General features: G+C 37.1%; 1 protein-coding gene and 1 long non-coding RNA gene across 2 annotated transcripts in view; both read right to left on the reverse strand.

Moving 5' to 3' along the window:
* Positions 1 to 17156: 17156 nt before the first annotated feature.
* On the reverse strand, positions 17157 to 22512 carry LOC127002878 (uncharacterized). Its single transcript, XR_007756635.1, has 2 exons — positions 22394 to 22512; positions 17157 to 22162 (listed from the first exon to the last, which is right to left on the reverse strand). It is a non-coding gene; the product is annotated as an uncharacterized LOC127002878 (long non-coding RNA).
* Positions 22513 to 23162: 650 nt separating this feature from the next.
* The window catches only part of LOC127003143 (neural-cadherin-like), a 70166-nt gene continuing 66095 nt past the window's right edge, over positions 23163 to 27233 (reverse strand). The window contains exon 32 of the mRNA XM_050869540.1: positions 23163 to 27163. Within this exon, the coding sequence (XP_050725497.1) occupies positions 26784 to 27163 (380 nt within the window). The 3' untranslated portion in view covers positions 23163 to 26783. The remainder of the gene's footprint in view (positions 27164 to 27233) is intronic.

Raw genomic sequence — 27233 nt, forward strand, 5'->3', positions numbered from 1 at the left:
AAAAAATGATGTGGCAATTATTATACGCTGACCTTGAGATTGCGCGCACGGATTCAAAATTTTATTATTCATGTTTCCTCTCATTCAGTTTATTTTTCTCCTTTTGTTCAATTTTAGAAGGCCAGATTAATATTTCCTTCACTTCCTCACCTCCTCACTCTTCACCTGTGCTTTATGTCGCTATCGCAAGCTAATATAACAACGATTAATACCTCATCTCAAGCACAGGAATACGATAACCCAAAGAAATGCATGGGAAGTAGGCTATTTTCACCTTTAAATCGGAGACTTGTTCCACTTCTTAACCCTCTCACTCTTCACCACAGTCTTTTATCATCCTCACAAGCTAGTATAATATTAATCAACACTTCTCCTCTACCCTAAAAGCACTAAGAAGCAATGAAACCCCACGGGAAGAGGTATTAATTAACAAGGATGATTAATTTTCGCATTTATTAGCCTACTCGTCTCTGATATTAGTTTCCTTCCTTTCCTTAATTCTTTATTCCTGACTTCAATCATCTTACAGGTTATATGACAGATTAACACACCATCTCAACCAATTATACACTAGAAAGCATATAAAACCAATGGATGTCTTCTTATAACCCAAATTCAACTATTCAACTACCGAATTTGAAACTACCATCCTACACTTCCACTTGCTAACGTTTCCTGTCCTTCCTTAACTTCTAGCCCTTCACCCATGCCTTCTATTACCCTTATAAGTCAACATAACATAGATCACGTTTCCTGTCCTTCCTTCTAGCCCTTCACCCATGCCTTCTATTACCCTTATAAGTCAACATAACATAGATCAACACTTCATCTCTACCATACATTTATTAGAAAGCAAGTAAAACCATTGAACGTCTTTTTTAACCCTAATTCAACGATAATTACCAAATCTAAACTACCATCCCGTACTTCACTCGCTTGCGTCTCCTGCCTTTCCCTCACCCTCTCCCCCTTCACTACAGCCTTCTATCACCCTTATAAGCTAATATGGCATAGATTAACACCTCATCTCTACCATGAATAGACTAGAAAGCAAATAAAAGCGTTGAAAAAGTCTAATGACCCCAATTCAACGATGCAACTATCTGATTTCAAACTAACTACCCACTCCCTTGTTTCCTTCCTTTCCTTCCCCTTTACCCCTGCCTCCTTTCACTCTTAAAAACTAACATGACATAGTTTAGCACCTCATATCTAGTACACATACACTTGAAGGCAAATAAAGCCATTGGAAGAGTTTACTGATGACCATAATTGGAAGATGTGTTGATAGGCTAACACATTTGAAACCCCATTCGCCTGTTTCCTTTATTTATTTACCCTCTCCCTCTTCATCCCTGCCTTCCATTACCCGTACAAGCTAATATGACATAGTTTAACATCTCCTCTTTCCCATAAATACACTAGAAAGCAAATAAGTGCATGGAAAGTGTCATATTTTGAGCCTAATTCAACGTTATCACTAGTTGGTGCAAAGCGAAATGAGTCAGGCTGGACAACCCTCCCGCGCCGTTCAATCATGAGGGTTCCCAGCTGCTCCGATTATAACCTTTATTATACGTCTTTTCTTGCTTATTATTCCTTCTTACGTCATGTTTCTTTTGCCATATTAACTTCTTGACGGTAATAAATATAGGATACGGTCATTTGGGGGTTTAGTAAATGAGGTTAGTTAAGAAATGGGGGAAATAATTATGTAAGAATGGTCTCTCTCTCTCTCTCTCTCTCTCTCTCTCTCTCTCTCTCTCTCTCTCTCTCTCTCTCTCTCTCATATTACTTAAACAACAGAATAAACAAAAGAATGACATCAACAGGAAAATCAAATAAACAAGAAAACATCAAATAAAGAAATAAAACAAGAAATACACAACAGAAATGAGCCAAAGAAATCAACGAGAAATATAAACGAGAAATAAACAAATAAACAATGAAAATAAACAAGAGAAAATTAAACAAGCGAGAAAAATACAAAAAAAAAAAACGAGAATTAAGAGAAACGAGAGAACTAAACAGAAGAAACAAATGTGTAAGGAAAATAAACAATAAGAATAAACAAATAAACAACAGAAACAGGAGGAAACAAACAAGAAATCAAATCAAGTCAAAAATTTCACTTACCGTAGCAAAACTTGAACCCCGCGCCGACTGCCCTCCTTCCTTCCTTCCTTCCTCACCACCTCCTCTTCTATCGTCCATATCTCCCTTATCACAGTCTCAACGCACACCAAATCTTGCATGAGGAGTTCTTGCACCCTCCTGTACACTATATCAACGGCACAGTACCAGGGAAACGTTAGAAAGGGGTGAAAAGGCGATTAGAATAGGTGTAGGTCAGTCCAGTAAACCACCTCTCAGTCTTTCCTCTTGTCTGGGTTCTCTCACCTCTCGCCTCACGGTATTGCCAAACGCTTCCACACCTCACATGAACTACTTTCAAAGGTCAAAAAGGAGGTCAATCGGGATCTAATGAGTCTTTCTTTAAGTTCATGGTAAAGAAGAAGGGTCAGACTACCACCAGGGTCATTAAATTACCCTTGGAAATGCCCACAACTCCTGCGAAAGCCGTGTAAAATATGTGCGCTTGGCAATCTGATGTTTCGAACCCCGTGTTAGTTTTTCGAAGCTCCCACTCGAATCACTGATGTAATTTGTGTTTTTTTGCGGTTTTGTGTTAGTTAAAGTGTTGATTTGTGTTGCTATAGGTTTTGATTATTCTTGTTCTTGTGTTTTCTTACTGTATTGCGTAAGAAGATGGTCATTTGAAAAGGGAATGTTAGAGTCAAGAACGAAATGTGAAAGCGAAGCAGTCTCTCTCTCTCTCTCTCTCTCTCTCTCTCTCTCTCTCTCGTCCTTGGAACTATTGTATATCTCCGTATCTTTTTTTTCTCTCTCTCTTCCGCCCCGCGCCGAGTCGATACCTGATAACATTCTAATTAAGGTGTTCTGCGTTCTGCGGCTTATCAGGTAAAGACTCTCTCTCTCTCTCTCTCTCTCTCTCTCTCTCTCTCTCTCTCTCTCTTATGTGTATGTGTTTTTTCTGCTTTTATGTCTCTCTATCTCTTGTCTGTGTGCCTGTTAGCCTATCTTTTCACCTGTCTGTCTGTCTGTCTGTCTCTGTCTGTTTATTTTATTTTCTATTTCTGTGTCTGTTTTTATGTTTTTTTGTCTATATATCTGTTTATCTGTCTGTTTGCCTCTGTTAACCTCTCTTGCCACTCCCTCTCTGTCTTTGTCTGTCTGTCTGTCTGTCTGCCTACCTGTCTTCCTGTGTCTATATTCCGTCTTCTTTGTTTTCATCTCCATATTTCTCTCTTTCTATCTCTATATGTCTGTCTGTTTGCCGATGTGTTTTCACCTGTCTGTCTGTCTATCTGCCTGTCCGCCTGTCCGTATTTTTTGTCTATTTGTGTCTATGTATGTTTTTATATCATTTTCTGCCCCTATATATCTGCCTCTTTGTCTGTTCGCCTTTCTTAACCTGTCTTTTCACCAGCCCGTCTGTCTGTCTGTCTATCTACCAGTCTATCTGTCTGTTTTTCTTTATCTATTTCTTTCGTTCTTTCTTTCTTTCTTTCTTTCTTTCTTTGTCTTTCTTTCTTTCTTTCTTCCTTTCGTTCTTTCTTCGTCTTTCTTTCTTTTTTTCTTTCTTTCTTTCTTTCTTTCTTTCTTTCTTTCTTCGTCTTTCAGATTTCTCTCTTTCTTTCTTTGCCTTTCAGTTTCTTTCTTTCTTTCTCTCTTTCTTTCTCTTTCTCTCTCTTTCTTTCGTTCTTTCGTTTTTCTTTCAGTTTTCTTTCTCTCTTTCTTTCTTTCTCTCGTTCACTTATTCTCCTCCTCTTCCTCCTTCCTTTCTCCATCATTCGTATATGTTTGGCTGTAAATGTGCCTCTCCTAGCCTATCTGTCCACCTGTTTGTCTGTTTACCTGTCTCTGTACTTACCTGCCCGTCTGTCTGTCTGTCTGTCTATCAATCTATCTGTCTGTCTTTCTTTATCTATTTCTAAGTCGGTGTTTCTTATATGTTTGGTTGTAAATTTACCTCTCCTAGCTTATCTTTCCACCTGTTTGTCTGTTTACCTGTCTCTGTACTTACCTGTCCGTCTGTCTGTCTGTCCAGGTAACACAGACGCGGCATTAGGATAGTCTCGCCTCTGAGCTGAGTCTTGCATTTCGTTTCCGTCTGTTTGTCAAGAAATTATTGTGCGTTTTGCTTCATCCGGGAACCTTGGCGCGGCATACAGATGAGAGAGAGAGAGAGAGAGAGAGAGAGAGAATCCTTACCTTTTCCTTACCTTTCTATACCTTCCTTTCTCTCTTTCTCTTTCGTTTTGTTGTGTTACAGATAGATAGATAGACAGACAGGTAGATAGATAGATAGATAGATAGACGGACAGCGAGAGATTTTTCCTTACTTATTTCTTTACTTAACATATCTTTTTTTCTCTTGTTTCCTGTATTAATGATAGAGAAAGGAAGGAGGAAGAGGAGGAGAATAAGTTAATGAGAGAAAACGAAAGAAAGAAAGAAAGAAAGAAAGAAAGAGGAAAGAAAGAGAGAGAAAGACAAAGAAATAAAGAAAGAAATTAAAAAAGAAAGAAAGAAAGAAAACTGAAAGAAACACGAAGAAAGAACGAAAGAAAGAGAGAGAGAGAAAGAAAGACAGACATAAAGAAAGAAAGAAAAAGAAAGAAAGAGAGAAAGAAAGACAAACAAAGAAAGAAAGACAAATAAAGAACGAAAGAAAGAAACAAAGAAACAAATAAATAAAGAAAGAAAGGAAGGGAGAGAGAACGCGAAAGGGAGGTAGGGAGAGAAGGAGAATAATAGGCTAATGAGCAGAAATAGAAAGGGAGAGTAAGGAAAGGTGGGAAGGAAGACAGGCAGGTAAGAGAAGGGGAGAAAACGAAAATCCATACATATTAATCTCGCTAACAGGTGGAAGAAATATTTCACCTTATCTTTCCTTAATTAACAGGAAAATAATAAAATCTTAAGGTAAAAAAAGGGGAAGGTTCATTTATCTATAGACAGACTCCATCCATCTTCATTTCCTCTATAGATTGTGAAGAGGAGGAGGAAGAGGAGAAAGAGGAAGAGGAAGAGGAGAAGGTAGATTATTATTATTATTATTATTATTATTATTATTATTATTATTATTATTATTATGAGAGACGAATCTGACAGAGAGAGAAAGGAAGGAAATAGGAATGTGAAAAGACTAGAAAGAAAAGAAAGTTAAGAAAAGAAGCGGAAAGAGAAGAGAAATTATAGAACTGGAATGAAAAGAGGAAAAGATGAATGTGAAAAGACAGAAATGAAAGGAAAGTTAAGAAAGGAGGTGGAAAGGGAGGAGAGAGGGGAAAAGAAATTATAGAAGTCGAGTGATGGAAAGAAGGGAAGAGAAAGAAAGGAAGGAGAGAGGAGAGAGGAAGGAAAGGAGAGTGAAAGGAGGAGTAAGAAGAAAAAAAAAGGAAAGTTTGGAGTAAAAAGGAAAGGAAAAAAGAGAAAAGGAACGAATAAGAATGACAATAGAAGAAAAAAAAGAAAGGAAAGAGAGAGAGAGAGAGAGCATATTATTTCTTCACTTTTCTCTCTCCCTCCTCCTCCTCCTCCTCCTCCTTCTCCTCTAAATGAAACAGGAAGAAGGGAAGGAAAGGATAAAGATGGAAATGGAGAGGAGAGAGAGAGAGAATTAATGGAGGAAGAAGAAAGGTCAAAGTATAATTACCAAGAGAGAGAGAGAGAGAGAGAGTAATATTAGATTATGAATAAAAAGCAGAATAGAAACGTCTCCTAGTAGGCTATTAATTATTTCCTTGACAGTGATGAATGAGGCTTTTGCGTTTTCTATTTTTTTATCTATTCTATTTCTTTTGTCTTTTCCTCTTTTCATCACTTGCTATCTTTTCCTCTTTGTCTTTTTCTCTTTTTTTGTATTTTCCTCTTTTTTTACCAACGTGCATTCTTTTCTTTTTTTCATCTTTACTTTTTCTTCTAATTTGTCTTTTCCTCTTTTCGTTTTCTACTTCTTTGTCTTTTCCTCTTTTCTTCAATGTGCTATCCTTTTCTTTTCCCTCTTTTCCTCTTTATCTTTTTCTTCTTCTTTGTCTTTTCCTCTTTATCAACGTGTTCTCTTTTCCTCTTCTTCGTCTTTTCCTCCTTTTTTATTTCTCTGTCTTCCTCTTTATCAATGTGCTTTCTTTTCCTTCTTTATCTTTTCCTCTTTATCTTTTCTACTTCTTTGTCTTTTCCTCTTTTTATCAACGTGTTCTCCTTTTCTCTTCATCTTTTCCTCTTCTTTTTTTCTAATTTGTCTTTTCCTCTTTATCTTTTCCTACTTCAATCTCTTTTCCTCTTTCTATCAACGTGTTCTCTATTTCTCTTCTTCGTCTTTTCCGCTTTATCTTTTTCTCTTTTCTTGTCTTTTCCTCTCTTTATGAACGTACTTTCTTTTCCCTTCTTTGTCTTTTCCTCTTTATCTTTTTATCCTTCTTTGTCTTTTCCTCTCTTCATTAACGTGTTTTCTTTTTCTCTTCTTCGTCTGTTACTCTATCTTTTTCTTCTTCTGTCTTTTCCTCTTTTCATCAACGTGCTATCCTTTTTCTTTTCCATCTTCTCCTCTTTATCTTTTTCTCCTTCTTTATCTTTTCCGCTCTTCATCAATGTCTTCTCCTGATATCTTCGTCTATTCCTTTTTATATTTTCTTCTTTTTCGTCTTTTCTTCTTTTCATCAACGTGTTATCCTTTTCTTTTCCGTCTTTTCCTCTTTATCTTTTCTACTTCTCTGTCTTTTCCTCTTTATCAACGTCCTTTCTCTTTTCTTCTTCGTCTTTTTTTCCTCTTTATCTTTTTCTCTTTCTTCGTGTTTTCCTCTTTTTTATGAACGTGCTCTCCTTTTATCTTCTTTTTCTTTTCCTCTTTATTTTTTCTACTTCTTTGTCTTTTCCTCTTTTTACGTCTTCTTTGTTTTTCCTTTATCTTTTTCTTCTTCTTTCTCTTTTCCTCTTTTTTATCAACGTGTTCTCCTTTTCTCTTATTCTTCCTCTTTCTTTCTTTCTTTCTCTTTTCTCTTCTTTGACTTTTCCTCTTTATCTTTTTCTTCTTTGTCTTTTCCTCTTTATCTTTTTCTTCTTCTTTGTCTTTTCCTCTTTTTTATCAACGTGTTCTCCTTTTCTCTTCTTTTTTCCTCTTTTTTTCTTTCTTTCTCTTTTCTCTTCTTTGACTTTTCCTCTTTATCTTTTTCTTCTTTGTCTTTTCCTCTTTATCTTTTTCTTCTTCTTTGTCTTTTCCTCTTTTTTATCAACGTGTTCTCCTTTTCTCTTCTTTTTTCCTCTTTTTTTCTTTCTTTCTCTTTTCTCTTCTTTGACTTTTCCTCTTTATCTTTTTCTTCTTTGTCTTTTCCTTTTTAATCTTTTCCACTTCTTTGTCTATTCTTCTTCTTTATCAACGTGTTCTCCTTTTCTCTTCTTTTTTCTCTTTCTTTCTTTCTCTTCTCTTCTTCCTCTCTTTATCAGCGTGTTCTCCTTTTCTCTTCTTTTCTTCCTCTTTCTCTTTTTTCTATTTCTCCGTCTTTTCCTCTTTTCATCAATGTATTCTCTTTTCTCTCCTCTGTCTTTTCCTCTTTATCGTTTTGTTCTTGTCTTTTCCTCTTTATTCTTTTCTACTTCTTTGTCTATTCTTCTTCTTTATCAGCGTGTTCTCCTTTTCTCTTCTTTTCTTCCTCTTTCTCTTTTTCTATTTCTCCGTCTTTTCCTCTTTTCATCTATGTATTCTCTTTTCTCTCCTCTGTCTTTTCCTCTTTATCGTTTTGTTCTTGTCTTTTCCTCTTTATTCTTTTCTACTTCTTTGTCTATTCTTCTTCTTTATCAACGTGTTCTCTTTTCTCTCTTCACCGTGGCAAGAGTTAATTTTATGAACACGAAGAACAGAAACATTTCACAACATTTATCATTTCCTTGTCAGAGATGAATGAGAATGAAGCTTTTTTTTTCTTTCTCTTTTAACTGTTGTCCTTTTTGCTTCTTTTTACTTATTTTACTTTACTTTTTTACTTTACTTTACTTCTTGACTTTTACTTTATTTTTTTACTTTACTTTTTACTTTACTTCTTGACTTTTACTTTATTTTTTTACTTTACTTTTTACTTTACTTCTTGACTTTTACTTTATTTTTTACTTTACTTTTTCCTTTACTTCTTGACTTTTACTTTATTTTTTACTTTACTTTTTTACTTTACTTTACTTCTTGACTTTTACTTTACATTTTTACTTTACTTTTTACTTTACTTCTTGACTTTTACTTTACTTTTTTTACTTTACTCTTGACATTTACTTTATTTTACTTTACTTCCTTTACTTTACTTATCTTACTTTACCTCTTTTACTTTGCTTTGTTACTTATTTTACTTACTTTTCTTCCTTTACTTATTTTTCTCTCTTTTTCCTTCTTTTTACTCATTTTTACTTTTTATTTCTTCTTACTTTTCTTTCTTTTTCCGCCTTTATTTCATTTTCTGTTACTTTTTCCTTCTTTTTACTTTCTTTTTCCTTTTTTTTACTTTTTTTCTTTTTCCTTCTTTTTACTTTTTTCTTTCTCTTTTTTCCCTTCTTTTTCCTTCTTTTCCTTCTTTTATTTTTTTGTTTTTCCTTTCTTTTTCCTTCTCTACCTATTTTTACTTTATTCTCTTTTTACCTCTTTTTCCCCTTTTTTCTCACGTGCTAAAGATAAAGATTTCTGAATGTATAAATGGTAACAGAATAATGTCGTTTACTACCATTTATTATTTATGTCGATGTTGTTAAATGACTTTTCTTATTTCTCTTTTTCTTTATCTGTCTTTATCTCTCTGTATTTCTGTCTCTGTTCATGTCCTTCCATCCATTATTTATTTACTATGGTTGCTGAATGCGTCTTTTTCTTTGTCATTTCTCTTTCTTCTTTTCTTCATTTCCGAGACTTTTTCTTTATATTTTTTTTTCTTTCCTATCCATCTTTTTCTTTTTATTTCTCCATCTCTGTCTTATTTTTATGTGTCAGTTTTGAATGCGTCTTTTTCTCTGTTATTTCTCTTTCTTTTTTCCTCTCCTCATTTCCGAGGCTTTCTTTATAATTCTCTTTTCTATCTATTTCCATCTTTCTATTTCTCTATTTCTGTCTTTCATTTAGTATTTCTGTGTCAGTGTTGAATGCGTCTTTTTCTCTGTTATTCCTCTTCTTTCTCTCTTCATTTCCGAGACTTTTTCTTTATATTTTTTTCTTTCATATCAATCTTCATCTTTTTATTTCTCTATTTCTACCTATTTCTTTCATTTATTATCGGTCAGTTTTGAATGCGTCTTTTTCTTTGTAAATTTCCTTTCTTCTTCTCTTCATTTTCGAGACTTTTTCTTTATTTTTTTCTTTCATATCCATCTTTATCTTTTTGTTTATCAATTTCCATCTCTTTCTTCCTTTTATTATATCTGTGTCAGTGTTGAATGCGTCTTTTTCTTTGCAATTCTCCTCTCTTCTTCTCTTCCTTTTCGAACCTTTTTCTTTATAATTCTTTTTTATATCTATTTTTATCTTTTTATTTAACTATCTGTCTACTTCTTCCATTTATTATTTCTATGTCAGTGTTGAATGCGTCTTTTTCTTTGCAATTCTTCTCTCTTCTTCTCTTCCTTTTCGAACCTTTTTCTTTATAATTCTTTTTTATATCTATTTTTATCTTTTTATTTAACTATCTGTCTACTTCTTCCATTCATTATTTCTATGTCAGTTTTGAATGCGTCTTTTCTTTGTATTTTTTCTTTTTTCTCCTCTCACTTTTCGAGACTTTTCTTTATAATTCTTTTTTCTATCTATTTTCGTCTTTCTATTTCTTTATTTCTATCTATTTCTTTCATTTATTATTTTTGTGTCAGTGTTGAATGCATCTTTTTCTCTGTTATTTCCGAGACTTTCTTTATAATTCTCTTTTCTCTCTATCTTCATCTTTCTATTTCTCTTTGTCTTTTCCTTCATTTATTATCTGTGTGAGTGTTGAATGCGTCTTTTTCTCTGTTATTTCTCTTTCTTCTTCCTCTCTTCGTTTCCTTGCTAAAAATAATAATGTCTGAATACCAAGAACACGAGACACGAGGCCTCACCTTTCCTTTTCCCAACAGGTGTTACGAGTCTTTTTATTTTGTATTTTCTATCTGTCTGTCGGTCTGTCTTCTTGTCTGTCTGTGTCTGTATTCTTTGCCTTCTTTGTTTTTACTTCCTTATTTCTCTATTTCTGTCTATATCTCTGTTTGTCTGTCTGCCTGTCTTTTCACCTATCTGTCTGTCTGTCTGTCTGTCTGTCTAATTGTCTTTCTGTGTCTATTCTTTGTCTTTTTTGTTTTTACTTCCTCATTTTTCTATTTCTGTCTCTGTATCTCTGTTTGTCTGTCTGTCTGCCGTTCTTTTCACCTGTCCGTCTGTCTGTGTGTTTACCTGTCTGTCTGTCTGTCTGTTTCTCTTTATCTATTTATTTATGTGTTTTATTTGTTGTTGTTGTTGTTGTTGTTGTTGTTGTTGTTGTTGTTGTTGTTGTTGTTGTTGTTATGCTTCTCCCTTTCACCATCTTTTATCATGCTGGTCAAATGAAAAATTACACCATGAAGAAGAAAATGAAAAAAAAAGCATAAATACCCACTTTAACATACTTACCTACATACTAATCTAAGCATACTCACCTTTTCCTTTCCTATTATTCAGTGAGTCTTTCCTTTTACCTTTCTCTTCCTACACGTAACTTCAAATCATTAATATACGAAGAAGAAAAGGGGTAACATTCATTTGGCTTTTATCTTGTGAGTGTTGAGTTTGAGGAACCCTTTTAAATTATTCATAAAGTCTTTCTTCTTACACTTTTTCTTTTCTTTTTTTTATTGCAGGAAAGGAAGCAGCTCAAGGGGAATAACAACAAAAAGAGTGTAGAAAAAAAGCCCGCTAATCGCTGTTCCTACAAAAGATAAATGAGAAGAGTGGCCAAAAGAGAGGTCAATTTCGGGTAGAGAGGTGTCTTGATACTCTCCCAGAATACTTGATGCTCTTACCCGGAACACAATATAATCGATACACTATAAAAAAAAAGAAGTAGCATTTATTTATCTTTTATGTTGCAAGTGTTAAGTGTGAGGCGTCTTTTAAGTCATTCACCTAGTCTTTCTTCTCACACTTTTCTTTCTCTAACTAGATCACAATATAATCAATGTAATGAAAAAAAACGAAGTAACATTTATACATCATTTATCTTGCAAGTGTTAAGTGTGAGGCGTCTTTTTAAATTATTCACAAGCTCTTTCTTTTTACACTTTTCCTTTCTTTCTCTATCTAGAACACAATATAATCGATGTACTAGAAAAATTAAGTAACATATATTTATCGTCTATCTTGCAAGTGTTAAGTGTGAGGCGTCTTTTGAGTTATTCACATAGTCTTTCTTTTATACTTGTTCTTTCTTTCTCTACCTAGAACACAATATAATCGATGTACTAGAAAAATTGAGTAACATATATTTATCTTTTATCTTGCAAGTGTTCAGTGTGAGGCGTCTTTTTAAATTAGCCACAAACTCTTTCTTCTTATTTCTTACTTTTCCTTTCTTTCTCTACCCAGAACACAATATAATCGATGTACTAGACAAATTGAGTAACACATATTTATCTTTTATCTTGCAAGTGTTGTGTGAGGCGTCTTTTTAAATTATCCACAAACTCTTTCTTCTTATTTCTTACTTTTCCTTTCTTTCTCTACCTGGAACACAATATAATCGATGTACTAGAAAAATTGAGTAACATATATTTATCTTTTATCTTGCAAGTGTTCAGTGTGAGGCGTCTTTTTAAATTAGCAACGAACTCTTTCTTCTTATTTCTTACTTTTCCTTTCTTTCTCTACCTAGAACACAATATAATCAATGCACTATAAAACAGAAGACATATTTATTCATCTTTTATCTTGCAAATGTTAAGTGTAAGGCGTCTTTTTTAAATTACTCACAAACTCTTTCATTTTACACTTTTCCTTTCTTTCTCTACTCAGAACATAATATAATCAATGTACTAAAAATATGAAGTAACGCATATTTATCTTCTATCTTGCAAGTGTTAGGTGTGAGGCGTCGTTCAAATTATTCAGTGAGTCATCGTTTTTAATCTTTGTTTTCTTCCTTATCGATAACAAACCTAAAATAAGAGGAAAAAAGGATTCATATCATTTACTTTATATCGTGTAAGTGCTGAGTCAGACGCATTTTATATTATTCAACGTCTTTTCTTTTTTTATCTTTCCTTTCCTTTTTATCCATAACACACCAAAAACTATTCCACGTATTAAAAAAGAGTAGCAAGCCTTTCACTTTTATCCTTTCAAATCATCAGGCTTCTTTTTTTACATTTCTTTCCCTTCTTATCCTTAACACTCAAAACGACATATAAACGGGGAAAAAAGGCGTAACAAACCTTTCAGTCTTTCCTTTTCAAATCATTAGTCTTCTTTTTTACCTTTCTTTCCTTCTTTATCCACAATACTCAAAACTAATCCACGTACAGAAGAAACCAAATGACTAACTCTTCTTTTCGCTCGTCTTTCCAATTATTCAGGAAGACGTCTATTTTACCTTTCTTTTCCATGCAAAGTGATCCGTGAAGTGGGAAAAGAAAAATAAGGATACACGCCTCTCCAGTCTTTTCTTGCAGGTGAAGCTCTTTTCAAATCTTCAAATCTTCAAATCTTTCAAATCTTCGTGTACGTTTTCACCTTTCTTTCCCTCCTCATCCATAAGACTCAAATCTAATGCACATATACGCGAAAAAAAGGAGCAACAACCTTTTCCACTCTCTCCTGTTGAGTTAAGCGCTTTTCAGACTTTTCAGATTATTCACAGTCCTCTTTTTTACAACTCTTCTTTAAAAACAAACTCAAAACTAATCTACGTATAAAAGAAAAGAAAGATTAACTATACCTATTCTCTCTTTCCTTCTAAGTGTTGGATATCAGACGCTTTTCAATTTATTCAGCGAGTCGTCCATTTCCTTTCCTATCTTTCTTTTCTATTCCATCCATATTGATCCGCGTATATAATAAGGATGAATAGCAAACCTTTCACTTTTTCCTTTCCAGTTTTCTTTTTTTTACCTTTCATTTCTTCTTTATACACTAAACTCAAGATTATTTCACGTACAGAAGAAACCAAAAGACTAACTATTCTTTTCACTCGTCTTTCGAATTGTTCACCAAGACGTCTAATTTTTCCTTTCTTATCCATAACATAAAGCTAATTCACATGTACAAGAATAAATAGCATAACAACCATTTCTCTTCTTCCTTGTAAGTATATATTGAGCGTCAGATGTCTTTTAAATTATTCAGTAAGTCGTCCATTTTTTGCCTCTCTTTTCCATAACATACAAACTGATCCACGTAGTAATAAAAGAAATATAAAGTTACCACCCTATTCCACTCTTTCCTGTTGAGTGAAGCGACTTTCAAATCATTTAGTAGGTCTTTTTTTCTTCCCTTTCCCTTTTCCTTTTTTTTCCTCTGTATCCGTAACATACTTAAAACTCATCCACTTATAAACGGAAAGAGGAACAGCAATCTTATTCTTTGTTTCCTTTCCATTTCTTTCCTTCTCTTTCCTTTCCTTTCCTCTTTATCCTTAACACTCTTCCTCCTTATCCTCTTTATCCTCCTCATTCCTCTTTATCCGTAACACACTTAAAACTCATCCACATAAAAACGGAAAGAGGAACATCAACCTTACTCTCTCTTTCCTTTCCATTTCTTTCCTTCTCTTTCCTTTCCTTTTCCTTTCTTTTCCTCTTTATCCTTAACACACTTAAAACTAAACCATATATAGACGGAGACAAGAAGTAACAAACCTATTCTCCTTTACTTTCCTTCTCTTCCCTTTTCCTATATTTTCCTCTTTATGCGCAACACTTCAACTAATTTGCAGCGTCTTGGGTCGATTCTCTCAGCCGCTTTCGCCCCTCACTTCAACAGTTTACAAAAGCCAAAAAGGGGGTAAATCACGTTCTAATGAGTGTTTTTCTAAGGGTCATGGCACAGAGGAAGGAGCAAACTACCATCAGGGTCATTAAACTACCCGTGGAAATGCCCAAAACTCCTACGAAAACCGTGTCAAATATGTGCGCCGAAATGTCTGAGTATGCCCTTAAACCCGCCTCACAACTGTCACTCAGGAAGCCAAAAAGCGCCTCACGCAACCTTCTATTCTCGTCCCTTTCTGCCCGAACCACGTGACCTCTCATACCAGGTGAAATAAAGGACAGCAAGCACCTGGATCCGCGCCGTTTTTCACCTGGGTCTTGAGGTGCGCGCGAGTATAATGCAAGAAAGGTTACGAAGGTGAGAGGGAATTTGTAAGTGGTGGTGGTGGTGGTGGTAAGTGGAGGTGCTTGAAGACTCGTTAGCTGTTGTGTGAGGGAGATTTAGAAGGAGGAGCAGGAGGAGGAGGAATACATAGGAAGAACAGACACCAAAAGTCCTGTCGGTCTATGGCGAGGGTGTCTGTTTACTACCGCTACTACTATTAATCTACGTGTGGTAGGACAGGACAGAATAGATGAAGGCTCCTCCCCACCCACCTCTCCCTCCGGCAACGTGCCGGCAGGAAACAGTTAGAAGAGAACACCATGTGCCTTTAAGGAAGAAAGGGACATGGAAAGTTTACAGTAAAGAGAGAAATAAGAGGAAATTACTACCCTTAACTTACGCTACTGGTGACCTAAGCTGTGGGGGAAACTAATGTCTTCAGGTTTTACTCGTGCTGCAGGCTGCCTGCAGAATAAATAAATAAATAAATAAATAAAAGCTAGTATTAAATGGGACTGCTCACGATGGGGTGAGATGTAGTTTCAGGGGTTACAGGTAGAGGCTTGATCCTCGTTTATCTTCGGTGCAGGGGTACGCTCCAGTATCCTGTTAACCTTACTGTTCCCACACCTCACTGCCTGAAACATATGAAAAAGGGTCAGTAAAATCTTATATCCCTGAAATACTTATCTAATGAAGACTTGAAGCTATTAATACTCTGTGCGCTAAATACTAACGGTAGGAGTCTTTTCCAGTGATCGACGATTATTATTGAAATAACTTCTGCGCGCCAATGTATTACATCGGTTTCCCTTTAACTTCATACCGTTGCTGCGTGTTATTGTGTTGGTGTCTCTCTGAAATAGACTATCTGGGTTAATATTTTCGAATCTATTATGGATTTTGAACACTTCAGTTAAGTCCCCTCTTACTCTTCGCTTCTTTAAAGAAAACGTATCTAACGCTTTAAACGCTCGTCATACGTCAAGTTACGGAGCGCTGGAATTTGTTTGGTTGCTCGTCGCTGTATCCTTTCTAGCAAAACTTGATCTTTGATATAATTCGGTGACCAGAACTGAACGGCGTATTCTAGGTGTGGTCTTACAAATGCTAAATATAATCTCTTCATAAGTTCGGGTGATTTACAATCAAAGTTTCTTGATATTAATCCCAACATCATATTGGCTTTTTTACTCGCTGCAGAACATTGATCACTCATTTTAAGAGTGTTACTGATAATGACACCAAGATCTTTTTCTTGTTTTACTTCGCTGAGCTCATGTCCTTGAATCTGATATTTAAAGTTAGGATTTTTTTCACCTATGTGCATTACTTTACATTTATCTACGTTGAAACACATTTGCCATTTTTCGCTCCAATCGGCAAGTCTTATCAAGTCTGATTGAATGTTCTCGCAATTTTTACTGTTCGTTACCGTACCTCCTAATTTGGTGTCGTCGGCGAATTTGGCTACTTTTGACAGGATATCAGTCTCTGAATCGTTCACGTAAACTATGAATAGTGTTGGCCCCAGAACCGAACCTTGGGGCACGCCACTGGTTACGGGTTGCCAATCGGATGCTTCACCATTAAGAACTACACGCTGTTCTCTGTCGGTGAGCCAGTCATGAATCCACGCACATAGATGGTCGTTAATACCGTGGGGAACTTTATCAAACGCTTTTTGAAAGTCTAGGTAAATTACGTCATATGGGGCTCGGGCGTCCCAACTTGAATAAACATCGTTGAAAAAGTTAATAAGTTGGTAAGGCAAGATCGATTACTACGAAATCCATGCTGATTATCAGTTATCAAATCATTTGTTTCTAGGAAAGTGATCATTTTATCCCTGGTTATTTTTTCGAATAGTTTAATTAGGACACACGTAAGGCTGATGGGACGATAATTACTGGCTTGTTTTTTTATCTCCTTTTTAAAACATCGGGGTAACATTGGCCTTTTTCCACTCTGGAGGCAGACTAGCCTGTGGATTGAGCCGTAGGATTGAAATGAAGAAAAGGAGACGGAGGAAGAGGAGCAAGTGCAGGTGGAGGTGTTGAGAAGAGTGGAAGAAGGAGGAGGTGGAGGTGGTAAGGAGCGTGGGAGGGAAGGAGTTAAGGAGGAAGAGAAGGTTAGAAGAGGAGGAAAAACGAGAAGAAAGACAAAGAGGAGAAAGAGGGGCTGGAGGTGAATGAGAAGGGAGATGAAGAGGAAAAAAATAGAAGGATGTGGAAGAATAGGAGGAAAAAGAGGAAAATTTATCGAGATGAAAACTGAAAACTGAAGTTCTAATGCAGCATACAAAAAAAAATCTAAAAAATGTTTCTTATAAAAAACATTTGGGAGGTTTTCGTTTTTATCTCATCTCTAGAAGAAAAGAAAGGAAACTGAAACAACCTCAGAAACTGAAAAGAATTGACGTGGACATTCACTGATCTAATCGGGAAGGCGGTGGCGGAGTGGTCTGCGTCCCGCTCGCCGCCACAGGTTGTCAAATTTTTAGTCAACGCCGAGTGGCCAAAGACTGCCCACATGCTGTCCTGAAGATCACCTACCAACCCGGACTCTATATTCTTTCTCTATAAAGATCAAAGATGAGCTTCTGGGGAGTAGTATGACCCACGCAAGATGGCGCCACTATAAACAGTTGTCTGTGCCATAACGGTCTGAGGCCGAGCATCAGGCTCCACCAAGAAAGCCGACTGGCACCATAAGCTTAACATAAATAAAATCACACCAAAAAAAAACAAGATCGTGAATATAAATAAAGTTAAGTCAAACCACCGCGTATAAATAAAAGTATTTATTCATATATGGCGGATACAAAACAGCAGCTGCACAACATCATCATCATCGTCATCATCAGTACAGTAGTCACCCCACATATTATAAATCACTGAGGCAAGCCGCAAGCCCTTCACCCCGCGCCCCCAACACTTCAACCCTCTTCCTCCCTTCCTCCACCTCGCCTCATCCACTGTCCAAACTAACTTGGCAGGTAAGCCCCGCCCACTCCAACCCAGGAACCACCAATCCCAGGCAGCCTACGTTGGAGGGTGGGCGTGGATTGCGAACTGGCTAATGACACGCAGTTCAAAATTACATCAGCCTTGCCCCCACCAATCCCAGGCAGCCTACGGTGGAAAAAAGGCGTAGCTTGTTTGTGTACTGGCCAATGACAGACGCTTATTAGGGAAGTGGGAGGAGCCTATTTGCCATGATAACTTGAACAGAGGAGAGGAAATGTAAAAAGAAAGGGCGTAGCTTGTAAACAGACCAATAATAAACGTAACATAAGGAAAGGGGAGGAGCCTATTTGCCAAGATAACTTCAACATAGGTAATAGTAGGTAAAAAAAGGCGTGGCTTGTCAACTACCAATGATAAATGACTATTAGGGAAGTGGGAGGAGCATGTTTGCAGTGTTAGTTTCAACAGTGTAATCGTGTGAATCAAGTGCAGAGTTGGCCTAAAATACAGGTCCCAGACACCCTAATGAACGATGGAATAATGAATGAGGGAATGTTATGAGAATCCACGTGGAAGGTTTGTGTTTGCGTTCGTTTTCTTATTATTACGTGATACATTTGTGTCACTGAATTGATGAGAGTGAGAAATAAGAGATAAAGACAGATGAATAGGCAAATAGAAAGACAGAAACAGAGATAAAAAGGAATAAAACATGACACGATGAGATGGGAGAGAGAAAAATAGGAGATACAGAGATTAAAAGAGAAATAGAAAGACACAAAGAGAGACAGAACGAAAAGCAAAGACATAACTAGCTAACTACCCATCAAAATTTACCCCACAAACCAAGAGTAATACAAATGATGAGACACAAGGAGAGATAAATAAGAGATAGAGGCGGAGATTAATAGACAGAAAGACAGAAAGAAAACAAACACAGACAACTAGCTAACTACCCATCAAAATCTACCCAACAAACCTAAAGTAAAACAAAACAAAGGCAACCAACAACTCACACTTTCCTCTAAACAACCCACTTCAAGGAGCGCTTCTGGGAGGGCGAGGAACCGCTGTGGAGGAGGAGGAAGCTGAAGTGTTGAGGGAGGACCAGGCGAAGCGGACTTAAGATAGCATTAGTGTGTTCCCAGCCACGAGACGCTCACACACGTACACACACACACGCCTACAGACACGTTGATATGTACACTGGCTTACACTATATACATACAGAGGAATCGAGGCGAGAACCCGAGACAATAGGAGACGAAACAAAAGAGCATCACCGTTGGATATACAGGATCGAGAAGAGGAGAGGAAACATTAACGTAACAAAAGTAGAAGAGATTTGACATATACAAAGATACATACGAAGGAGTCGAGGCGAGAATCCGAAATAGTTATAAACGGTACAATGGAGAACCGGGGTTGATACAAAGGTTACGAGGAGAGAATTGGAAACTATAAACGAAACAAGAGCATCATCGTTGAATACAAAGAGATCTAAAAGAGGATTTGAAACAATAAACGGAGCAAAAGAGTATAAGGGAGTTGATACATACAAAGATACAAACAAAGGAGCGGAGAGGATCGGAAACAATAACAAACAAAACAAAAGAGCATCAGAGAAGAGTTAGGTTAGAGAGTCGGATTCAAAGGAACGAGGTAAGGTTTCGAAACATTTATAAACGGAAGAAAACAATAGTAAACAAAAGAACATCGGGGTAAAGGAACATATGAGAGTTGGATACAAAGGAATCGAGATGATGACAAATGAAACAAAGGTGTATCACGGTAGAGAGTTGGATACGATTTAATAGATACAAATAAAGGAATCAAGAGGAAGATACGAACAAATAATAGACGAAACAATGCAGCATCACGGTCGAGCGAGATAAGAGAGTTGGATACGCTTTTATACATATACGTAGCTGTGTTATGTACATTGGTTATGCTTCATGGTTCTTTCTCTTATACTTTTCTTTTAGTCTATAGTTCTGAAGAGCCGCACACTGCCCCAAATCACCGGAAAACTGAAAATAGAGTGTGTGTGGCTCTTAGAGGAGTGAAGTAGACGTATTAAATGGGAAATAAAAGCACTTGTATACAGTGAACGATTCCATCAGCATATGACGCTTTTGTGAGCACTTCGATGAGGTTTTTCTTTATTTTCTACCACAAGGAAGGAAAGTCAAAGGGCAAATTAATATAGAAAGAAATAAGATGGTATGCATTCGTGAGGACTTCGATTATTTTTGTGTTCCTTTTTTACCACAAGGAAACCAAATCAAAGGGCAAAGAGATATAAAAATAATTCGTGTATTCGTGGGCATTTCAATGATTTTTTTGTTCTCTGTTTTACAAGGAAAGCAGGTTACAGGGCAAAACAATATAGAAAAGATAAGCCAGAGAGGAGTTGCTTCTACATAAAGAGTACATTAGAAGATTCCAAGAGTTGTCGATTTTGGTCAAAGTGAAAGGGATGAAAGAGTAAAGATCATCCCTCAACTCTTGCATAAGGATGATGGATACTCTATTCCTCTGGTGTTCTGGTTTATGGCAATCGTCAGTGCTCACGGGTTATATATATATGCTGAAGGGAAGGTTCTCTGTTCATTTAAATCTTCTCGTCTTAGGTCTTACGATGCGTCTGTTAGCGAAAATGTTTACAGTTCCTTTTTTGTTAGCGGTTATTTTGTTTTTTGTTTTTTTATCTATTTTCGCCCTAGAGCTGTAAAAAAAATGTGAAAAAAATCATCTTTAGTTAAACAATGAGTCTGCTACTGAAAACAAATATAAAAAAAATGCCAACTGTTCCTTTTTTGTTAGCGGACTTTTCTGTTTTTATCTGTTTTTTGCCCTCGAGCCGCTTCCTTTAATGTATAAAAAAAAAATAAAAAAATAAAAAAAAATCGTCTTAAAATTAAACGATGTGTCTGTTATGGAAAACGTATAAAAATGTCCACTGTTCCCTTTTTGTTGCGAGCTTCTTTTCATTTATCTTTTGCCCTTGAGCTGCTTCCTTTACTGTACAAAAAAAAAAAAAAAAAAAATGATCGTCTTAATTAAACGATGTGTCTGTTATGGAAAACGTATAAAAAATGTCCACTGTTCCCTTTTTGTTGCGGGTTTCATTTTCATTTATCTTTTGCCCTTGAGCTGCTTCCTTTACTGTACAAAAACAGTCTCCTCGTCTTGAGTCATACGATGAGTCTGTTATGGAAAACGTATCAAAATCAATCGCTCACTCTTCCTACCCGGATTAAAATTAGGATCGCCTTAGGATTAGAAAACTTATCGTACGTGTAAAAAGTCTCATGCAATCACGAACACTTTGGCCTCCGAGACACACACGCTGACGCCTCACTCTTGGAAAATCATGTGACTTCTTATCCTGATTGATAATTTTCTCTTTATTTGGCGGGAAAGTAAAAAAAAAATGTAAAATAATGTCGTAATATATAAAATTTGTCCTGCAATCGGTCTCATCTCTTCTTATCTGGTTAATTGTTGTAGAAGTAAAGGAAAATATTAAGAAATGTCATTATATAAAATTCACCCTCCAATTCATTTTCTCTCTCCTTGCTTTGTCAATTTGTGCGAAAGTAAGAGAAAATGCAAAGAAATGTTATATCCTTGTCATCAAATGTGATATCCTTCCACATTTTTTTCTATCTCAGACATTTTTTTCTCATTTAATAGTTGGTATAGGAAAAAATGAAGGGGTAATGATTATGCGAAATTTTTGATCCTGTAATTAATTTCCTTTCATCATTTAATTTTTTCCTTACATTTCTTTCGTAATTTCTTATATAGTCGGAGAAGAGCAAATCAAAAAGTCTGATTTTTTCTCCTTACTCTTTTTGTCTCGTTTTCCTTACTTCCGTTCTTAAATGCCTGGCTTACCATTAAACAAAAGAAAAAGTCGTATCATACAGAAATGCAACAATCATCACAAGGTGGAATGAATCAGAAAAAAACTATAAAGTACATAACCAAAAGTAAAAAAAAAAAAGTAACAAAACGATCGTCTATACAGTCCTAACACTACCATAAAATACTAAACATACCAACAAAACTAAAAAAAAAAAATAAAAAAGAGTCATCACAAACTGGAATATGCACAGGGAAATGGGTCGAGGGTTTGCTAACACGATCACTAGCGAGACAACCTTAAGATCTAGAAGGAAAGGCAGTGGATTTCTCTTAACCCTGAGCGCCAACATCCAGCGACTGACTGCACTGTACACGGTTTTGGTATCAAGGTCCGCATTCTCAAACGCATAGCCATGGAGTGATATAGTTTGGACCACCTTCAGTTCGCGTGTTTGAAAAGCCTCTTGTGGAAGTTTTGTAATTTTCATGGACTGTTTAGTGACCCCGGTGATAGTTTTACGTGACTTCTGCAGCTTGAGCGGGATAAGGACTCGTGAAAGTTCTCTTGTAATTTTCATGAAGTGTTTAGTGATCCCGGTGATAGTTTTACGTGACTTCTGCAGCTTGAGCGGAATAAAGACTCTCGTGAAAGTTCTCTTGTAATTTTCATGAACTGTTTAGTGATCCCGGTGATAGTTTTACGTGGCTTCTGCAGCTTGAGCGGGATAAAGCACTCACGAAAACCCAGTTGATCTTCTTTGTGGCCTTGGGAAATAGACGTAATGGGAGACCGATAAGTTTAAACAGAGACGCAGGAGAGTTTGGCAACCCTCCTCGCAGGCGCCATGTTGCTACCTAAAGAGCCGCGCGAAATTCAATTGGTGCTGATATGATTGTATTTTTTAAGTGTGCTCTAGGTTCTTCTTCTTGCCCATTCCTAGAGCACAGAAACCTAGATTGTATCAGCATCAATTTGAATTTCCCGCGGCTCTTCTGGTAGCAACATGGCAACTGTGGTGGTGGCCAAACTCTCCTATGCTATTGCTCTGCTTAAACGCATCGGGGTCCACTTACGGCCATCTTCCAAGGCCACAGAGAAGATCAATCGTTAATGCTGTTATGATTGTATTTTTTCATGTGTGCTCTAAGTTCTTCTTCTTCCCCATTCCTAGAGCACAAAAACCGACATTGTATCAGCATCAATTTGAGTTTCCCGCGGCTCTTCTAGTAGCAACATGGCAACTGTGGTGGCGGCAAAACTCCCCTATGCTATTGCTCTTCTCAAACGCATCGAGCTTCCCTTACGGCTATCTTCCAAGGGCACAGAGAAGATCAACCGGGTTCTCATGGGTGACTTTTCCCAAGATGCAGAAGTCGGGTACAGCTATCACAAGGATCCCCAAATACTTCATGGAAATCCCTGCAATTTCTTCGAGAGGCTTTTCAAACGGGCGAATTTACGTTTAGGAATACAGGCTTTTCACGGACATCTGACTTCGTATAGTTTTGGTCTCAGCTTCATAAACGTTTGACTCCTACACTCTTTTGGTCATCAGATTTGGTTTTAAGTCACACAAACACACGACTAGTTCACCACGTTGGCTTCTCCCTTTTCCCTTTTTCTATATCTGTCACTCTTTGGAATTGTAACTGTTTGGCATCTTTCTATAGCTGTCTCTCACTCTTTGTCTGTGCCTTGTCTATCTCATTTTCGTGTTCTGTGTCCTGCGGTTCATATTCTTCTCTCTTTCTGTCTCTCTCTCTGTTTCCCCTCTCTACTTACCTGTTTTCTCTGTCTCTTGTTCTCTCTCTCTTTACTTTTCTCTGTCTCTCTGTTATCCCCTCTCTCAGTATTTACTTTTTTTTGTCTCTCTTCTCTCTGTTTCTTAAATCTTTGTTTCTCTAAGTCTCTCTCTCTCTCTCTCTCCTGCTCTTGGAACATTTAGAGAGAGAGAGAGAGAGAGAGAGAGAGAGAGAGAGAGAGAGAGAGAGAGAGAGAGAGAGAGTGTTATCGTCTGTCTGTCTGGTTCTTTATTTCGGTCTACGCCCACAATTGAGCAAAACTTCCACAATAAAAAAAAACTATCTTGAATTAAACTGTATCACGTCCTTGGCAAAAAAAAAAAAAAGATTAATTGTTCACATTTTGATTTTGTATTTTTGAAAGTGATCACCGGGAATAATTTTGATGTTTTTTCGTCTTTTTACTTCCTCTTTCGCAATATTTGTTTTATCTTGTCTTTATCCCTATTCCGATTTTGTCTTAGAATTTTATCACCGGGTGTATTTTTACCATGTCTTTGTATTTTCTTTTTCTCTATCTTTATTTTTGTCTTCTTTATTTTATCTTTTTTACTCTATTTATCTATCAAGGAATTACTTTTTTTTTTTACTTATCTGTCCTTATATTTTTTTTATTATGTATCATCATTTTATCTTCTCTATCTTTATCTTTGTCTATCCGAGAGGAAGTCGAAAATAGAAGCAAACTCGATGCTTTAAGATAACTTGAACACAGTGAGTCATATTAATTTTGTGGATTAAAAAAGAGATTACCAGAAATATTGATTAGTTTGTCATTTTTTCTTTCTTCTCTCTTTTTTTTTTTTTTTTTGCCAAGAGGACGTCCAAAATTAGAAGAAAACTCGTCTACTTAAAGTTAACTTGAACACATAAACGCATGATATCTTAAACGTCGTATGAGTCTTTACTAACAATAATGAGGCTGATTTGTCCTTTTTTTAGCCCGTTTTTCAAGGCGTGGGTAGTTGATTCTGTTGATTTCTCTATTTCGCTTTTTACGACTGTTTGTAATACGTCGACTTAACTGTGTGAAAATCCATCACTTCAAACTAACTCCTACAAATGGAAGTAAAAACCCAAACTAGCCAAATAACTGTTAACAAATACTAATACGACCTTTAAAATATACGGTGTAAGTCATATAAGTGAAACCAAATTGTCGAGTCCTTTTTGGCGTTGGTTCCCGGGGGCCTTTTCCTCCCCTCTGCTCCGCCACACAGTCCCAACACCTATTTTTTCCTCTCATATGTTACCTATAGCTTACATATGAGAGGAAGGGATAGGTGTTGGGACTGTGTGGCAGAGCAGAGGGGAGGAAAGGACCCACGGGAGCCTACGCCAGACCGGCCTGGACATATTTGGAAGACTCTAGTTAGGACCTAAACACAAAAGATTAAACAAACAAACAAACATTAAAATCATCAAGGTTACGAAAAACATCCTCGCTTAAGCTTCATCCCCACACAAGGCAAACTTTTCACTAGTCTACAATCACCATTTTTAGCGAAAAGACAAAAAAGTATAAAAGTAACAAAGAGACAAAACAAAAAATGCGTACGAGACAGACTTTCCACCCCTCTGCGACTTATTTCACGGGGGACAAAATAAGGACCACATCACACATTACTTAAGACGCCGCGCACAATTTTCCTCCCAGCCACATACGGTACATCGACAAACCTTAACAACTACGTAACGCTATTTTAATCTTCGGTTGATTTTTATGACTTGTTCAATTAAGAAGATAGTTTTAATTTCTTATCCTATCATCATCATCATCTTGCACTCAATCATTCGCCTTGCATAAGTAAACAAGCAAAAAAATGTCATGATTATGGTTCTGAATCATTTAAGTACAAAAGAAATCAATCATATACACTGTGTTATGGAAATAATAGAACGTTTGGTCAATATGAAAATTCGCTTACGTTCTTCTTTCGTTTTTTAGCATCTATAGTTTACGTTCTCACACATAAACAGGCACCTTCAGGGATTGGTATACTCCGTTCACACTAACCTCGAAGATAGGCCCCGCCCACATCCTCTCAGCAACAGCCAATAGGGTCAAACTTCTCTCAGCAACAAACAATAGGCTTGAACCTCTCCCAGTATCCACCAATCACGGGCATGGAGAGGGGCGTGGCTTGCTTGAGAATCGACCAATGAGGCTTGACGAGGAAGTGGGAGGGGCTTGTTTTCGAGGGGAGAGTGAACAGCGTTGACGTGAGGTCGGTAGATTAGTAGATGGGTAGCAATGGGTATTAAAAGATGAAATAGAAGAAAAAGGAATAGAGTGACACGGGGTAAGGAAATATAGAATGGAAATGAGACACGTAAGAAAGGAATAAACAAAAGTGAAAATAACAGAAATGAGGTAAAAGCAATGAACACAAGAGAGAGAAAAGAACAAAGAGAGAAATAACCGAGTAAGGAGATGAAAGGTAAAAATGAGGAAGAGAAAAAGTGGATACGAAAAAAAATGGAAGTAAAATGTGCAATGAAACGTTGAGAAAAACTTAAGAAAATAAAAAAGAAGCATAATTTGGGGGATTTGGGTTGAAAAACAAAGAAAAAAAAAAAGAAAGATATACAGAAAAGAAAGTAGAAAGTTAACAAGGGAAAATAAAAAAAAGGAAGGAGGGAAGAAATTAAATTAGAAAGGAAGGATGGATAGAAGGACGAAAAACAGAAAGGAAGAACTGGGGAAAAAAAAGGGAACAAAATAGAAAGAAAGGAAGTAGAAAAGGAGACGCGGGGGTTAATATACCTTTGATTGGAGCACCTTCCATCTGACTCACTGCGAATTCGGCACTGACTGACTGACACGCGTTCGGTTCATATCACAACGGGAAAAGCGGCGAGGCTCATCCTTAACAAACACAAAAAAAAGTAACAATGGCGATAACAACACAACCCAATAAAACACAAAATAAAAGTCATACAGCATCAGTAGGAATATTAGCCATGTGATTAGTGTGAATATACGAGCGATTCATACTGTGGTCCGTATCCTCAAACGTTTCAAGGCTCACACACCCACGTCTGGTAAGGCTTTCGTAGAGGTCGTTGTGGGTATTTCCATGGGTGGTTTTATGAGTCCAATGATAGGTTGACAAGGCTTCTCAATTCAGGGCTTAGACACCCATATCTGATAAGGCTTTTGTAGAGGGCGTTGTGGGTATTTCCATGGGTGGTTTTATGAGTCCAGTGATAGGTTGACAAGGCTTTTCAATTCAGGGCTTCCACACCCACATTTAATAAGGCTTTCGTTGAGATTGTAGTGGGTATTTCCATGGGTAGTTTCATGAGCTTAGAGATGGTTTGACAAGGCTTCTGCACCGTCGTGAGAACCCACTTTATCTACTCTATGGCCTTTAGTAATAGCGATGTGTGAGCCCAAAGCGTCTGAGAATACGCCCCATGCATCCATTTACAATATTATAAGAGAATGACGTACAAGCACTTCTCGTTTTCCGCGCGTCTTGCATTACTGGAGAGATCGCGTAATTCAAACATCGAAATTTTCCTTAGAGTACACATGGTCATATTTGGGCGTCTTGATCGCGCTAATGTAAGCAGAACGCGCAAAACGAGACAAGTTTGTTTACGTTTTGCTTCGCGTTCTTCCAGATACGCGAAAAGAAGAGACGTACCTGTGTATTGTAATAGTATGTTGCTCTGTATACCTGGAAATGCACCTGAGAACACACACACACACACACACACACACACACACACACACACACACACACGCACACACGAGTCGCTCACTAGCACCACGACTCTTCTCCTTCAAGGTCACCGTAAGAGGGCAAAGGACTGAAGGCTTCGGTGGATCTTGACGGAGGCGGGGGAGGAGGCTGCTGGGGCCGGTCACCGCTCTTCCCGTCCCCCCCAGTGAAGGTGACTGTCGGCTCGGCGGTGGGGCGGGAGGTGGTGACTGGCTTGTTGACTGGCGACTCCGGCGGGGTTGTCTCTGTCACCGGGGGAGGCAAAGAGGCGCGTTTTCTCTGCTTCGGGATGTTAGAGAACTCGTAGTCGCTGTCGTCCTCCTCCTCCGACTCTCGTTTGAAGACCTGGTTTAGTTTCTCGAATTTGGGCCCCCAGTCATTCTTGTAGTCATAGGTATCTGTACTGTCGGTGGAGGCTCCTGTGAGGGAAGAGAGAGGGATTCGAACTGGTTACAGCCGTGTCCTTTGTGTTGTGGTTGGTGTTACCGT

This window comes from Eriocheir sinensis, chromosome 24, assembly GCF_024679095.1.
Source record: "Eriocheir sinensis breed Jianghai 21 chromosome 24, ASM2467909v1, whole genome shotgun sequence".
Classification (NCBI taxonomy): domain Eukaryota; kingdom Metazoa; phylum Arthropoda; class Malacostraca; order Decapoda; family Varunidae; genus Eriocheir; species Eriocheir sinensis.